Raw genomic sequence first — 14,481 nt, 5'->3', positions numbered from 1 at the left:
GGACGGACGGACAGTTGGCACAGAGTGTGTTGCTCTCAGTAGCTTCTGGTAGCAGCATTCTGATCTCTAGCCGAAGTGTTTGGGAACTCCTTCCTGGTCTTCCTCCATCTTCCCTGGTCCATCTTCCATCTGAAGAAGGTGGTTGCCTGCGAGGACTGCCCCCCGTCTCCAAGCACTCGTTAATATACTTTATTTAGGAGCTACTAGTTGACCCTATGACAATCACTTGTTTGGACCTTTCTAACCAATGAAAACAGGACAGGGACCCAAGGTGTCAGGATGATCACCTCCTAACCCCCGTCCATCATTTAGCTCAAGGCCACTTTTTAGTTTACCTCATGCTGAGGGTCATTTGCTAGCCCTTACCAGGCATTCATATAGATAAAAGGGAACGCAGAAGACTCCTTATCAGTTTTGGAATGTGTACATCATTGTTTTACCTCAGTCCCTGACTGCTAAGAATTGCTTTTCCTGAAGAGAGACTGAAACAGAAAGCGTACAGCCTTCTGCTAAGGGTTTACAATACAATGCCTGCCAATTCTACGGCTTCCTGAAAGACACCATTTCTTAGAGAGCAGGAGGTTTGCTGTATAAACATCAATATTTAGCAAACAGGTGCCTATTTGTGACCAAAATAGTGATTCATCATCAAGAATGGCATCAAGACCTTCTTGATCAACAAGAACAGCCACCGAGAGAGAACAGAAGGAGTGATGGAAAGTGAGGGCAGCTGCCCAAGCCAATGATCGGCCACCACCTCCACCAGCCGACACCCCAGGGGAGAACCTGGACGGCCGAGATAGGGCTTATAAGCCATCTGCGAACTCATAACCAACACTGACATCTCGCTCACGCCCAACCATCTGCAAGAAAGAATCATCCTCGGCATGAGGGATTGCTGATAGATAGAGATTGTGCTTGTTAAAAGGTTTCTTCTCGCGTAAAGATGTGATCTCTGAAACAGACAGAATTAGAAACTGGCTGTGAGTAATAATATTTACATTTTGTTTCCTTTCTTTAGTTGGTCACCGTGAAAGAAAGTACATTGAGTGATGGCTGACCCGGGTAAGAAATAGTTTACAAACTGAACTTGAGTAAAACTCCACTTAGTTTGAAAAGCGGCAAAGTCCAAGTTAATTTATTCTTTAACAAAAACAGAATATATTGAATGTGCACAGCAACACCTGGGGCAAGAGAAAACAGCCTCATGTTTTGGATAAGGACCCTTCTTCATAACAGATGGGTTTACATTCTGTAAATTTAATCTGCAACTGACTGATATAAATTCCCTTGCATAATATGGTTAACGGGGTAGAAATTCTTCTTGGATGTTGGTGCAAAATGAATGGTATCACATAGTATGTCTTTTATATGCCCCACATAGTATTTAGTTCTGTTGAAGGTACCGGAACTGAATATCATGTGTATTATATAATATGTCACGAATGCGGTTCCACCTGCCTTACAGGTGCCCAAAACAGATTTCTATCCCAATGTGTCAGTTCAAAACTTGATGTTATTTTCGTCCATTGTGCTGAATTTCAAAGACATGTAATTAAAACGTTGTGCAAACCAGCTATTAAAGTATACAGCTTAGGTTTGTTGGAAAGGGAGAGCTTAATGTCACGTGTCAGCTCAGATTTCCACATAGCAACTAAGGATAAACATGAGCAGCTAGTATCTTTTTAAAAAAGTGTATTAATTTGGATGTGTAATATGATGGCAGTCTACGCTGCTATGTTATTGGATACAATACACTCAATTTCCTGTCTGCTCTTACTCCATGCTCTGCCTACATGCCTACCTCCTTGCTTTGTAACACGTTCCTACCCCCATGCCAGACAATTCCCTTTCCCACAATGGCCGGCCCCTGCCCATCACGGGCTGCTGACTGCTACCCGACCCCTCCAGCCATCCGGTGAATGATGCACTTGAAACACTAGTAAAGGGCACATATGAATTGGTGCCCTGTCAGTGGGTGGTGCTGAGCACCGGGGGAGGGGGTGGTTTATCCTGGTCCCAGTGTAGTCTGCCATGCCAAAATATCGATCATCAGCGCGCCTGTTTTCTTAATGGACAGCTGGTCCTGACATGACCCAATTGAGCAGAGCTACACCCTGCACCCCAAGGAAACCTGAAGCAAGCCAGTGTGCTGGGATGGATGAGGTGCAACAGTTCCTGGCAGCTTGCCCCACTGATTGAAATGAGATACTGGGCCCAATTTCAGGTCTCCCAGTTAACATGCTTGCAGCCTGCACGAACCTGTTTGCAAGAAGGAAAGACTTAAATTTCTATAGCGTCTTCTGTGACTCCAGCAAGTTTCAAAGTACTTTATAATTAACAAAGTACTTCTGAAGTCACTGTTGTGTTACAGGAAATGCGCTCAAATAAATTTCTACCTCAATACCTGTGACAATCTGTTTTCCAACTATTAAGTGAAATAGGTCTGTGAGCTTCGGTAGAAGCTGTAGTCATCGGAATGCAAGGAAAGCATGTTTACATTCAGAGATATGCTCCATTCCAAAAATATTCATTTCCCTCCTGCTTTGTAGTATGGTTATAAAGGAAGAAATCTACCAATAGGTTATGGAGACTGTTGCGTCACATGGAGATTGAACCCATGGCCACGGGAATGTACCTTGTGGTCTATCAACTGACTGAGAAGCACCTATTCTTAATTACAATGAAATCTTCATCTGGACATTTACAATTGTTCCTAGGGACCAGGGCAAGAGGAAAGCCAGCTCCTATTTCTTACGTTCTTTGGTGACTACTGCTCTGTATTGGTTTACTAAAGCATCAGGTTTACTAAGACTCCTAGCTCTCATTCAACTTGATCCTAGTCTATTCCAGCATCATTCATGGAGTAGTGTGTTGTCCATTTTTCCCTCTTATGTGTGACATTTTATAATTGTCTGCATTAAATTTGTTTTGCACTCTTAATATTTTGTGAAACTCAGTCTGTAATTTTTTGCAGCCTCCTATGATTCCCTTGTCCCATTGTAGTTTAATATCAACTGTAAATGTAGCAACTTCGTAATGAAAAAAACACTGGGGCAATGAGGAAGAGAGATAGGCAGCTTCCTAAAAGATAAAGTCGGGGCGGGGTGACTTGGCTCTTGTATATGCCTCTAATACAGTAACCCAACTTTCCTCCAGAACTCTGCTGAACTCTCTGTAACACCTGTATGAGTCCAGAAGAACCCAATGGGGGAAAAAAAACCGGATCTGGTTATGCCTGGATCCTGCCAGCTCTGGGAATTCTGTGTCCGCATTACAATGTGGGGTCAAAATTCCTTACACTGTGGTGATCTAGTTAGACTTCTTGACCATCTGAAAGAAACAGCATCATCTGCTGGCTTGCACAGTAGAAGTAGAAGTCACACAGCATTTGCCAGACTTAATATTAATGCATTTTCATTTCAAATTACTCTTATGCTGGAACTCCCCTCTTCCCAGGCTCCCTTGGCTTTGCTTCCTGCCAAAATAAATCCTTCAATGTTAAAATTCCTAAAACATACATGTCACTTTTTTTTTATTGTTCCATTGCTTTTTAAGTGGCTAAAGTAGAGTAGAGAGAAATAAAAGCAGAGAGTGCTGGAAATACTCAGGTCTGGCAGCGTCTGTGGAGAGAGGAGCAGGTGTTTCAGACCAAATATGATTCTTCAAAGAAGCATTAATGCAAATGGAGTGTTTGCTGGATTAGTAAGACTGTTTTTTTTTGGTCAATAGATGGTTCTATTAGACCTGCAAAGATTTGATTTCTAAAGACATTCATATATGTTGCTTGTTTGTTATGTTTTTAGAAACTGATCCTCAGCCTTCTGAGACGCAGCCGCCTGGAACCCAGCCCCCCGGTGCCCATCCACCTGAAACCCAACCTTTTGTTGCCTTCTCACCTGATCTCTATCCGTATGGTGCCTACCCTCCTGGTGCCTACCCTGCTGGTGCCTACCCTGCTGGTGCCTACCCTGCTGGTGCCTACCCTCCTGGTGCCTACCCTGCTGGTACCTACCCTCCTGGTGCACAGCCTCATGTTGTCCATCCACCTGGAGCCTATGGCAATCAAGTTCCTCCAGGACAAAAAGGAGCTCTTCAGATGATGCCCTTACCAATTGGTATCCCAAATTGCCCACCAGGCCTTGAGTATCTTGCACAGGTAAATGAAAAGTTTGATGATATCCTTTGAAATAAAGTGTGCATTGTTGATCAAGTAGGAACTTTTGCTCAGTTAGCAGTAGCACATATGAAGAATGGGAGTTCACCTGTAAGATGTGACTGAAGTGTCAATGTTATTTGGTCAGCTCTTGTGTGTATCTTATGACTGAATATTCAGCAGATGTTTTTGGCGTTGGTTTAACAAAGTTCCATAGAGTCTAATTAAGTAAATTCCATTAACTCACTGGGACACTCTTGGTGGCACTGGGCCCTGAGAATGTGGAGCATTGGCTCTTACCACCTCTGAGGCAGTGGGCTTTTGGGTTTATAAAAGAAATCCAAAGGGTTCCTCCCTTGGAGGGTAGCTGAGGCAGAAGAAAATGTATTGTTATAGTTGCTGACTTGTACCATTGTTTACTGTTTGTTATTAATTATTACTCTGCTCTGTGTCATAACCACAATTGGAGTATTATTAAAGACCTTACTAAGTTCTGTTATTCCCTGTTTATGTGGGTCTTCACAACTGGCCAGAATTTTCTCTTCCTTACAATCCCCCATCTGACATATATATATGGACTATTTATCATATTCATCATATGATATTTACATATATGTATTAACATATTTATCATAACATATCAGTTATCTGTACAGACTCAAAACATTAACTCTGTTTCTCTCTCCACAGATGCTGCCAGACCAGCTGGGTTTTTCCAGCATTTTCTGTTTTTATCCCTAATTAGTATTGTTATTCTGGTGCTTTACTCAAATGCAGTCTAGAGACACTCAAAAACAGACGCAGTCAACATTGCCATTCTTTTGCGAGACCACTGTTGAACTCCAGGCTTCACAACATGTTACCCAGACAGATCTCATATTGGCTATCAGCTACAAGTCTCAAAACACTTAACTGAATTAAGATGTAAAACAATGTAAAATTTAAGAAATGCCATATCTCATCCACGCAAATGATCAAACTTTTAAACTTTGAACCCTGGTAACATAAAGAGCCTAAATTAATGATCAGTATATTATTCTACTCTGTTCTTTCTATTATTTTTTTTGAGTTTTTATACTTAAAATGATTAATTGCAAAACTTACCTCAATTCAGCCCTTGGCCACAATGGAAGCTGATTTTTAGATAAATAAACCTTTAAACCATATAGGCTATGCCCCCACATTATGGATTTTCCAGTCTGTGGCAAAGACATTTCAAATTAACTCTCCCACAATTTTGAACCCTGCATGAGACGTTTCCTCCTAGCGTTCTTTGTTCCAATGAAAACGGCCCTACCCTGTCAATCCTTCATAGCTATAGTCTCTCACCCCTTACATGAGTCAAGTAACTCACCACCGTACTCTTTTTCCAATACCCTTTCTATAACACACTGCTCAAAATTGCACACGACGTTTCAACTGAAGCCTAAATAAAATGCCAAATCTCATTTGCCGTCTTATGATGTTTTAAAACTGTACTCCTCTCACTTTTAGAAATTTTTGTATCAGGCACCTTGGACTTATCTTTCTTGCTTTCCTCCAAATTAAACCCTGCCCATTAGGATATACTCTCATTGTTCCTTTTTCCAAAATGCAACAATTCCCAATTTCCTGTGATGCCTTTCTCTGATGTTACTTTGTCCATTGTTGCAGTGCAGAGGGTAACCTACTTGAAATGAGCAACTTAAAGTCTGCGTTAAAATTGTAGACAAAAGGATGTTCCACAAGCTCCCTGAGTGTCTGTCTGCTAATATTGCAAACAATTATTTCCAGGCTATAGTTATTCTAAGCTGAAATCTAGCCTATGGAAAACTAAGGCTTTCAAACTAGACTGTAAAGAAGAATAACGCCAGTGACTTGCATTTAAGAGCACCTTTAGCACCATAACAAGTCCCAAGATGCTTCGGAGGGGCATTATCACGCAAATTTAACATAAAGCCATTTGAGGAGATATTGGGACAGGTGGCCAAAAACTTGAACAAAGAGGTAAGAACATAAGAAGTAGGAGCAGCAATATAAGTAGCAGTAGGTGTAGCAGTAGCCCATTTGGCACTTCATGCATACTTCACCATTCTGTACAATCATGGCTGAACTTCCATCTCAAATAAGAACAGAAGAAATAAGGTAGATTTTAAGGTGAGTCTTAAAGGAGGAAAGAGAGGTAGAGGAGAGGAGAGGTTCAGGGAGGGAAAATAAGGCTATTGGACAGTTGGAACTGAAGAACTGACACACTGCACTGCACAAACACCATAGAAGGATGCTGATACATTTGTTCCACCCTCCAGACCCCATGTAAGTTAGATGTGTGGTCACCACATAGATTAAAGTTAAACTCCAGCATCACCATTACACATATTGGCCCTGTGCAAATCTTTACTTATGGCTCTCTGTAATTGGGTAACTGCAAGGTCTTCCTATAGGGAAGCAGTGCATACTACTTGTCAGGTAAACAGCAAGTCTACGGACTCGAAACGTTAACTGTGTTCCTCTCCGCAGATGCTGTCAGACCTGCTGAGTTTTTCCAGGTATTTTTGTTTTTGTTTTGGATTTCCAGCAAATCCGCAGTTTTTAGCCTTTAAGCAAGTCTACGTAAATGGATTTCTTAGTCACCTAAGGGCACTTTAGCGCCTTGTTAGGTTTCTTCGCATATCAGACACCCAGCTGAACAAACAAAAGACCAGAGCTCATCAGGTGTCATCCACTACACTGCTAAAAATGAAATGAGGGACAGAATCTGACCTAGACTGTGTAGGCCATGCAAATTTACAGACCACAATACCAGTTATGCCAAGGTGGTGTCCATTGGTGCCTGCCGGTGATGACTCAGTTAGAGTTTGCTGTTAAAGGCAATTTTGATGGCAATCCTCCCGATACTTTGGCAGGAGGGCTGTGGCAATCCGGGAAAAGCAACTTAAAGGAATGAACGGTGTGGACCCTCAGCAGAAAAGCCCCCACAGTGAACAGTGCTGCTCTCATCGGTTTAACACTTACATTATAGCAGAAGCCCAAATGTGGTACAATCTTGAGTCTATTTACGATATTAAAGGTGTTATATAAATGCAAGTCTCTGTTGACTGTATTCTTTACAGTCTTTTTGAAAGCCTTAGTTTTATCCATAAGCTAGGTTTTCAGTTTAGAATAAATATAGCCTAAAAATTACTGTTTGTGAGATTAACAGCTGAACACTCACTTTGTCCACTATTTTAATGCAGGCACATTAAGCGATTACCTGTATATGGAAGTCATTATAATTATAATATTTTGCATGTATATCTAGGGATGTCAATGCTCCAAATGGCCAAAATTACCATTTGAGGTTGTTGTGACTAAGATGAATGATCATTCCTTTTCATGAAATTTCCTTTCATTTGTTTAATAAAGAAAATGAATGTTCTGTTTCTGTCACAGATCGACCAGCTCCTGGTTCACCAGCAGGTGGAGCTGTTGGAAGGTAAGTTGCTGTAGGGATGAAATACGGGGGTGAAATCAGCTTTGGGCGAGAGTAAATCTACTTCACACCCTGCCCCATTTTCTTTACTCATTTGCCCAGCTCCAATTCCTGTTTGACTTATGGATGAGATCATGCAATACAACTTCAAGTGTTGCCTTGTATGTTAGAACGACAAGACCTGTGCCACATTTTAAGTACATTTATAAAAAGTACGTTTATAAAAAGTACGTTTATAAAAAGTACGTTTATAAAAAGTATGTTTGTAAAAAGTATGTTTGTAAAAAGTACGTTTATAAAAAGTACATTTGTAAAAAGTACATTTATAAAAAGTATATTTATAAAAAGTATTTACACTGATCAATAAACCTCAATGTCTTGTTTTTTCCACATGTGACAAGTGTTTGTGTAAAACCAGCTTTCTGTGTGCTCCAGTGCTTGATCTAGTTCTTACATGCAGCAGAACTATCAGTTCTAACATGTAAGAGGCATCTTGCATTTCTGGCATGTGGGGCAGTTTAATTCTAAACAATGGATAGAGTTTGTATTTCGAATATATGGGGCAGTGCTTCCATTTCTAATATTTAGACAGGGTTTGTCTTTCAAATGCGTAAGGCAGAACGCATAGTTCCAAACTTGGAAGTTTGCAGAAAACAATCTCACCAACGAGTAAACTTCTTTTCAGGCTAAATCCCTATAAGGAGGTAGGGTTCATAACTCTAGGCTGCTCCCCATTAGTGCCTGGGTTTTGTTATCCCTTCAGAAGACTGCTATGTAATCCATATATTGTGGATATCCTTTTCACTCTTGGGAACATTTATTCTACTTTGTTCATGCCAGTGCTGCTTCTAAATTATTAATCCTGTGCTTAGAAAGGAGCTCCGGAAACACTGACGTTTACAGCATCAGATGAGAGCAGTTGGTTCACTGTGACTGTTCCGGTGCTTTTCTAGAGCTATCCAAAACTAATCCTGCTGACCTGCTTTCCCTTCATAAGCTTATTCCCCTCTTGCCAATCTTTACAGTATCACAGAATCTTTACAGTGCAGAAGGAGGCCATTCAGCTCATTGAGTCTGCCCTGACTCTCTGAAAGAGCATTCCATGTAATCCCACTCCTCTGCCTTATCCCTGTAACCTTGCACATTCTCTCTTTTCATACAACAATCTAATTCCCTTTTGAATACCTCGTTCAAACCTGCCTCCAGCACCTTTTCAGAAAGTTTGTTCCAGACACCAACCACTCTCTGGGTGAAAAAACTTTTCCTCACATCACATTTACTCCTTTTGCCAATTATTTTGAATCTTTGCCCTCTAGTTCTTGATGTTGCCTTCAGTGGGAACAATTTCTCACTATTTACCCTGTCCATACCCCTCAGGAACTTGGATACCTCTATCAAGTCTCCTTTTCTCCAAGGAAAACAGTCCCAACCTCTCCAGATGAAGCCTAACTAGTGCCTTATACAAATTCAACATGACCTCCTTCCTCTTGTACTCAATGCCCCTATTAATAAAGCCTAAGATACTACATGCTTTATTCACTGCTCTCTCAACATGCCCTGCCATCTTCAATGGCCTATGTACATATACACTGAGATCCCTCTGTTCCTGCACCTCCTTTAGAGGCTCCCCTTTATTTTATACTGTCTCATTATATCTTCCCTGCCAAAACAAATCATCTCTCAGTTCTCTGCATTGAACTTCATCTGCCACTTGTCCGCCCACTCCACCAACATGTCTATGTCCTTTTGAAGTTCAAGACTATCACCATCACAGTTGACAACATTTCCAATCTTCAGATAATCTGCAAATTTTGAAATCATGCCCTGCACACCACAGTCTTGAAATCTACTTGTCCCTTCAATGGTCTCTTCCTCAGCTATTCCCTGCAGCTAAGCTTTTGATGCTTTAACAGATCAATGCATAGGGAAATTTCTCGCAACTTTACCTGAAAGTCACAATTTTTAAATTAACAACCTTGTGTCATTGACTCTGCACCCAGAGAAATAGGTCTTTCCCTATCCACCCTGTAAAAACCCTTCCTAATTTTAAAAACCTTGACTGAGAGTTCCCTTGTAGCTCCTCTTTCTGCTGTAGTGGAAGTGGTTGCGGTATCTCAAGTCTCTCCTCATAACTGCAGTGTCTCTTCCCAGCAATCATCCTAATAACAGAGTGATGAATCATGAACTCTTTCCCTCTGCCTTTCATTCATCTTGCTCAAATCTACAAGCTGTTGAAATGGTGTCACCATAACATGACTTGAGACATCTTGTCCTATCGCTTGCTTTGTCCTGGGTTGTGTTTTTCCCTTTGTTCCTCATCTTATATCTTTATCGTTGGCACGATAATGTACTTTGAAGTCAGCACATTTTTCTCTAATTTACCAACATTTTCATCATTCTGTTTACTTTAGTCTTAACTGGATTTGAGACCAACAACAAGTATCAAATTAAGAACAGCCTTGGCCAGCTGGTCTACTTTGCTGCTGAAGAAAATGACTTCTGTAATCGGAATTGCTGTGGGAACATGCGTTCCTTTGACATGAAGATTATTGACAACTTGGGGCAAGAAGTAATGAGTTTGTACCGGCCCCTGAAGTGTACTGGCTGTTGCTGCCCATGCTGTTTGCAGGAGGTTAGTGACATGTCAGGTAGTTTGTAAGATCGCCAAATATCTTCAAGCCGGTTAATCTCACACGGTGTTGCTCCTAGACAAAATTAAAATAAAACGTCTTCTTTTCTTGAAACTGTGTCTGCTTCTGTCTCACTCACATTTGTTTCCCTCTTTTTTTTCCATTGCTGGCAGCAAAGCATTAAACCGCCATTAGTCCCTCCCTCTGCAACTTATCCGTAAATCCTTTGCCTCACTTATGTTCCCCCCCTCTCCCCCAGTTTCACTCTTCTCAAAGCCCATCTATTCAATCAGGCTAAACACTAAACCCATAGCCTTCCCACCGTGGGCAGGAAGGAGCCTCCGTCCCACCTGATTAAACGCCCCCCCCCAACATCAAACCAACCGCGGAGTTGGCATTAAATTCCACCCTCTGTCTATCTCTCTCTGCCTTGCTCTACCTCTCTTTCTCTCTCTCTTGCTATGTTTCTCTCTGGTTCTATGTGTCTCTCTGGCTTTGTGTGTATCTCTCTATCTTTGTCTCTCTGTCTTTCTCTCTTTGTTTCTCTCTCTCTCGCTCTTTCCCTCTTTGTTTCTCTCTCTCTCTCTCGCTCTTTCTCTCTTTGTTTCTCTCTCTCGCTCTCTCTCTCGCGCTAACTCTCACTGTTTTTCTGTCTCAGTCTATTTCTGTCTCTCTTTTAAATCATTCTCTCTAACTCACACTCTCACTCTCTCGCTTTCTCTCTTCCCCCACCCCCTCTCTCCTCTTCTGTTGTTCATAGGTAAAAAGGGAAGGTTATATCACTCAAAGCTGAAACTAGCTGTTTTAGACTTGCCCTATCAATGTTCCTTCCCTAGTCCCTTCACTTTGATCAAAGAATTCCTCTGGTGCTGCTTGTTGTTCATAATGACCATTGCGTGAGTTTATGTATTTCCTATTCTACGTTTTCTTCACAGATGGAAGTGATGGCACCCCCTGGTCAGCCAGTTGGATATATCATCCAAACATGGGACCTGTGTCTGCCAAAATTCACCATTCAAAACGAGAAGAAGGAGCCTGTTTTGAAGATTATCGGCCCTTGTTGTGTTTGTAACTGCTGCAGCGATATTGACTTCAAGGTACTTTACCTTTTATCCGAACGCATTTTTCAGTTTCCTGATCTGCTTGCAGGTTGTAGTCCAGTTTTGCGGAGATATGGGTAGCCCTGCTCCACCTGGCCCATAGGGAGCCTTTTAAATTTTTTTTAAGTACTTTTAAATGACTTACCTGGGCTTCCACCTGTTTTTGGACATAGTTTTAGAAAATGAATCTGGGTTAAGTGGAAGGAGTATTTAGTGGGAGTGCATTTTGGTGATAGTGACATGGTTGGAATCTTTGGGTCCCACCAGCAGTGGGAAGCTTGGTAGGGTGGTGGGGGGCGGGGGGGGGAAACTTCACCTGGCTTGAGGATAATAATCAGTTTCCCAATGGCAGGATGAATTTTAGGAATTTAAGCTCTTGGGGCTTTAAAAGTGGGTGAAAGGTGAGTGGATCTTCCTGCCGAACAATGTCAGGAAGCCCTTTTGCAAGTCATGCACGCACCATCAAAAGGCCGCCTTGCCAGGATTAAATTCCCCCCCCCCCACCTTAAATCGAGTTCCCTGCCAATGAGAAATTGGAATTCACTTTTACGATTGCACATAAGTGACGTGTACCTGGGTGAACTCGGCTTCTTCCGTGATTAACGGTGAGTTGCCGCTACATTGTCCTCTTTGGGGAGAGTCTGTAGATGCCCAGCCTGTGCTTGAGACTGAGGGGGTGGCAGTCCAAGGTGCCTGGAAGATGGCCAAGGGGAGGGAGGAACGGTTAGCGGGGAGGGGCAGACCAGCGGCTCGGCACAGCCAGACCAGGATAGCGCAGGCTGTCCAGTCACCCTTTTAAATATGGCACCCAGACCTTCAACCCTGTGAGGTAATGGTGGGGACAGTGGTTTCCTGCCTGCCCCTGCCCCACAAATCAATGAGCTCCTGGTGGATGCATATTTAATGAGCTGGACAGCGCAAGATCGCATGTGGGTCAGCTATCCCGCCCCAAGCCGAAATCACTCCCACTTCCACGCCACCAAACTTAGATTCCAGAACGGAAGATTCCAGCCCACAACTCAACTAGATTTAGTATAGATAGAAGATCACCCATGATCTTATTGAGTGGCAGAGCAGGGGGTCATATGGCCTATTCCTGCTCTCATTTCATAGTTCCTATTTAGGACTTGGAAAATCTACAGCTGATGCCCAGGTAAGGGGTCAGTCGCATGCCAGATGCCAACTCCAGTAGATTTACAGGATTTATTATCTTGTTACAGGTTACAAACCTTGATGAAACTGAAACGGTTGGCAAAATCACAAAGCAGTGGACTGGATTTGTGAGAGAAACTTTCACAGATGCGGATAACTTTGGGATCCAGTTCCCCATGGATCTAGATATTAAGGTTAAAGCGGTTATGCTGGGTGCCTGCTTTCTAATTGTAAGTATTAATCAGTGCAGCATGCTGCCTTTGAAACCATTGTCTTCGGTCCATTCCAGACCCATCAATCCTTCGCTGCCCCTGGCAACTGCCTGAAACTGAACCAGACAGTTCACAACCTCTTGACCATATATCCATGTCATCACTAAGACCTCCTACTTCCAACTCCAAAACATCACCCAACTCTACCCCTGCTTCAACTCATCTACCACGAAACCCACATCCATGCTTTTGTTACCACTACTAGACTTGATCATTCCAACACACACTCATTGTCAAATCCCATCTTCCACCCCCTTAAACTTAAGCTCATCCAAAACTCTGCTGTCTGTGTTCGAACTCACACCAATTCACACCTATCACCCCTGTGCTTGCTCAATTTCATTGGCTCCTGGCTGAGCAATGTGGCAATTTAAAAATTCTCATCCTTGTTTTCAAATTGCTCACCCTCCCCTCTTGCTGTGACTTCCTCCAATCCTGCATCCCGCCAATTCTGCGCTTCTCCAAACCTGGTCTCTTGAGCATCCCCGATTTTAATCGCTCTGCCAATGGCAGCTGTGCCTTCAGCTGTCATAGGCTGAAGCTCTGGAATTCTTTTGCCTCTATTGCTCCCGCTCCTCCTTAAAGAACTTCCTTAAACTTCCTTACCTACCTTTCAACCAAGCTTCTGATAACCTGCTTATCTGGCTCGGTGTCAAATTTTGTTTGATAACACTCCTGTGAAGCGCCGTGGGACATTTTATTATGTTAAAAGCACTCTATAAATACTAGGTGTTGTTGTTTTTGCTTATTTGAAGGTCAATGTAGGAAATGTTTTTATTACCTATAGTCATTTGGTAGTACAGAACTTGAGTATGGCTGAGAAAAGGGACATGCTCTCAAAGCTTTTCATCTTGCACTTGTCAGGACATATTTGCAAGAATACCAATTGTAAAGGGAACACCAATTTATACAGCATGAGAAGGGAATGCTGATTGATTGGCAAGTGGACTCTGATTGGTAGAGGCGTTACCATTGAGAATGCACTATGGAAAAGTTAACTGCCCAGCGTTTGTTTAAATTCAAACCAGGCAGGTTGACTCTGGCCAAGGCAATGCAATGAGGAATGAACCAGGGAATGGCTGTCCCCCAAGCTTGTTTTTAATTGAAAAAGGCACAATGTGTGGACATGCTCCTTCTATCTGCAAAGAACAGGACCCTGTTTGTGAATATATGTAGCTTTTAACATGTATAAGTGAGCCACACTGCAAGCCTGACTGATAATCTTAAATTGGTTGTTAGTGTAATTTTTAGCACAATCAGCATTGTTCAACAAGTGTTGTCCAATTGTAGAATCACATCCAAAGCTGGACATCTTGTTTTGAGTTTTGCAAGCACGGGCAGGTTGGGTACTGTCTGTGCTTTGCCTGTTGTGAACAGCTGAAGGGACGTACTGTGTGATCCACCAGTCGTTGGGACATATGGCCTAAAACCTGGCATCACACCAGCACATTACTCATTTGTGTGATACGCAGAACGTCTTTTAGGCTTGACGGCAGCATCCTGTTAGTAGAATATGCCACTCGTGTTGCTACCTCATAGTAGCAGCGTGAAATGGCTAGCTTCACCCATTGCTCAAATTTTTGTGACAACTTACTCTTCCAGGGTAATCTGAGATAGACTGGGCACTTCTCAGGACCGAAGGTGGCAGCCTTAGGCCCATTCATAAGTTTGTGCGATATATAGCGAACAATGATGCGATCGGGGTAGCCATTATCCTGCAGGA

At 42.4% G+C, this 14,481-nt stretch overlaps 1 protein-coding gene across 2 annotated transcripts in view; it reads left to right on the top strand.

Annotated features, from left to right (window-relative positions):
- Positions 1–14,481, top strand: part of LOC144693960 (phospholipid scramblase 2-like) — a 76,363-nt gene that overhangs the window by 48,947 nt on the left and 12,935 nt on the right. The window contains exons 1-7 of one of the 2 annotated variants that reach the window (XM_078564232.1): positions 896–928; positions 1,022–1,065; positions 3,807–4,159; positions 7,565–7,607; positions 10,016–10,236; positions 11,170–11,331; positions 12,555–12,716. In XM_078564232.1, the coding sequence (XP_078420358.1) occupies positions 1,053–1,065; positions 3,807–4,159; positions 7,565–7,607; positions 10,016–10,236; positions 11,170–11,331; positions 12,555–12,716 (954 nt within the window). In that variant the 5' untranslated portion in view covers positions 896–928; positions 1,022–1,052. Of the gene's footprint in view, positions 1–895; positions 929–1,021; positions 1,066–3,806; positions 4,160–7,564; positions 7,608–10,015; positions 10,237–11,169; positions 11,332–12,554; positions 12,717–14,481 lie in introns of those variants that run through there. The other variant, XM_078564231.1, reaches the window with a different exon arrangement.

Source organism: Cetorhinus maximus, chromosome 19 (assembly GCF_964194155.1).
Source record: "Cetorhinus maximus chromosome 19, sCetMax3.hap1.1, whole genome shotgun sequence".
NCBI lineage: Eukaryota > Metazoa > Chordata > Chondrichthyes > Lamniformes > Cetorhinidae > Cetorhinus > Cetorhinus maximus.
This window is presented reverse-complemented; position numbering and strand designations above follow the sequence as displayed.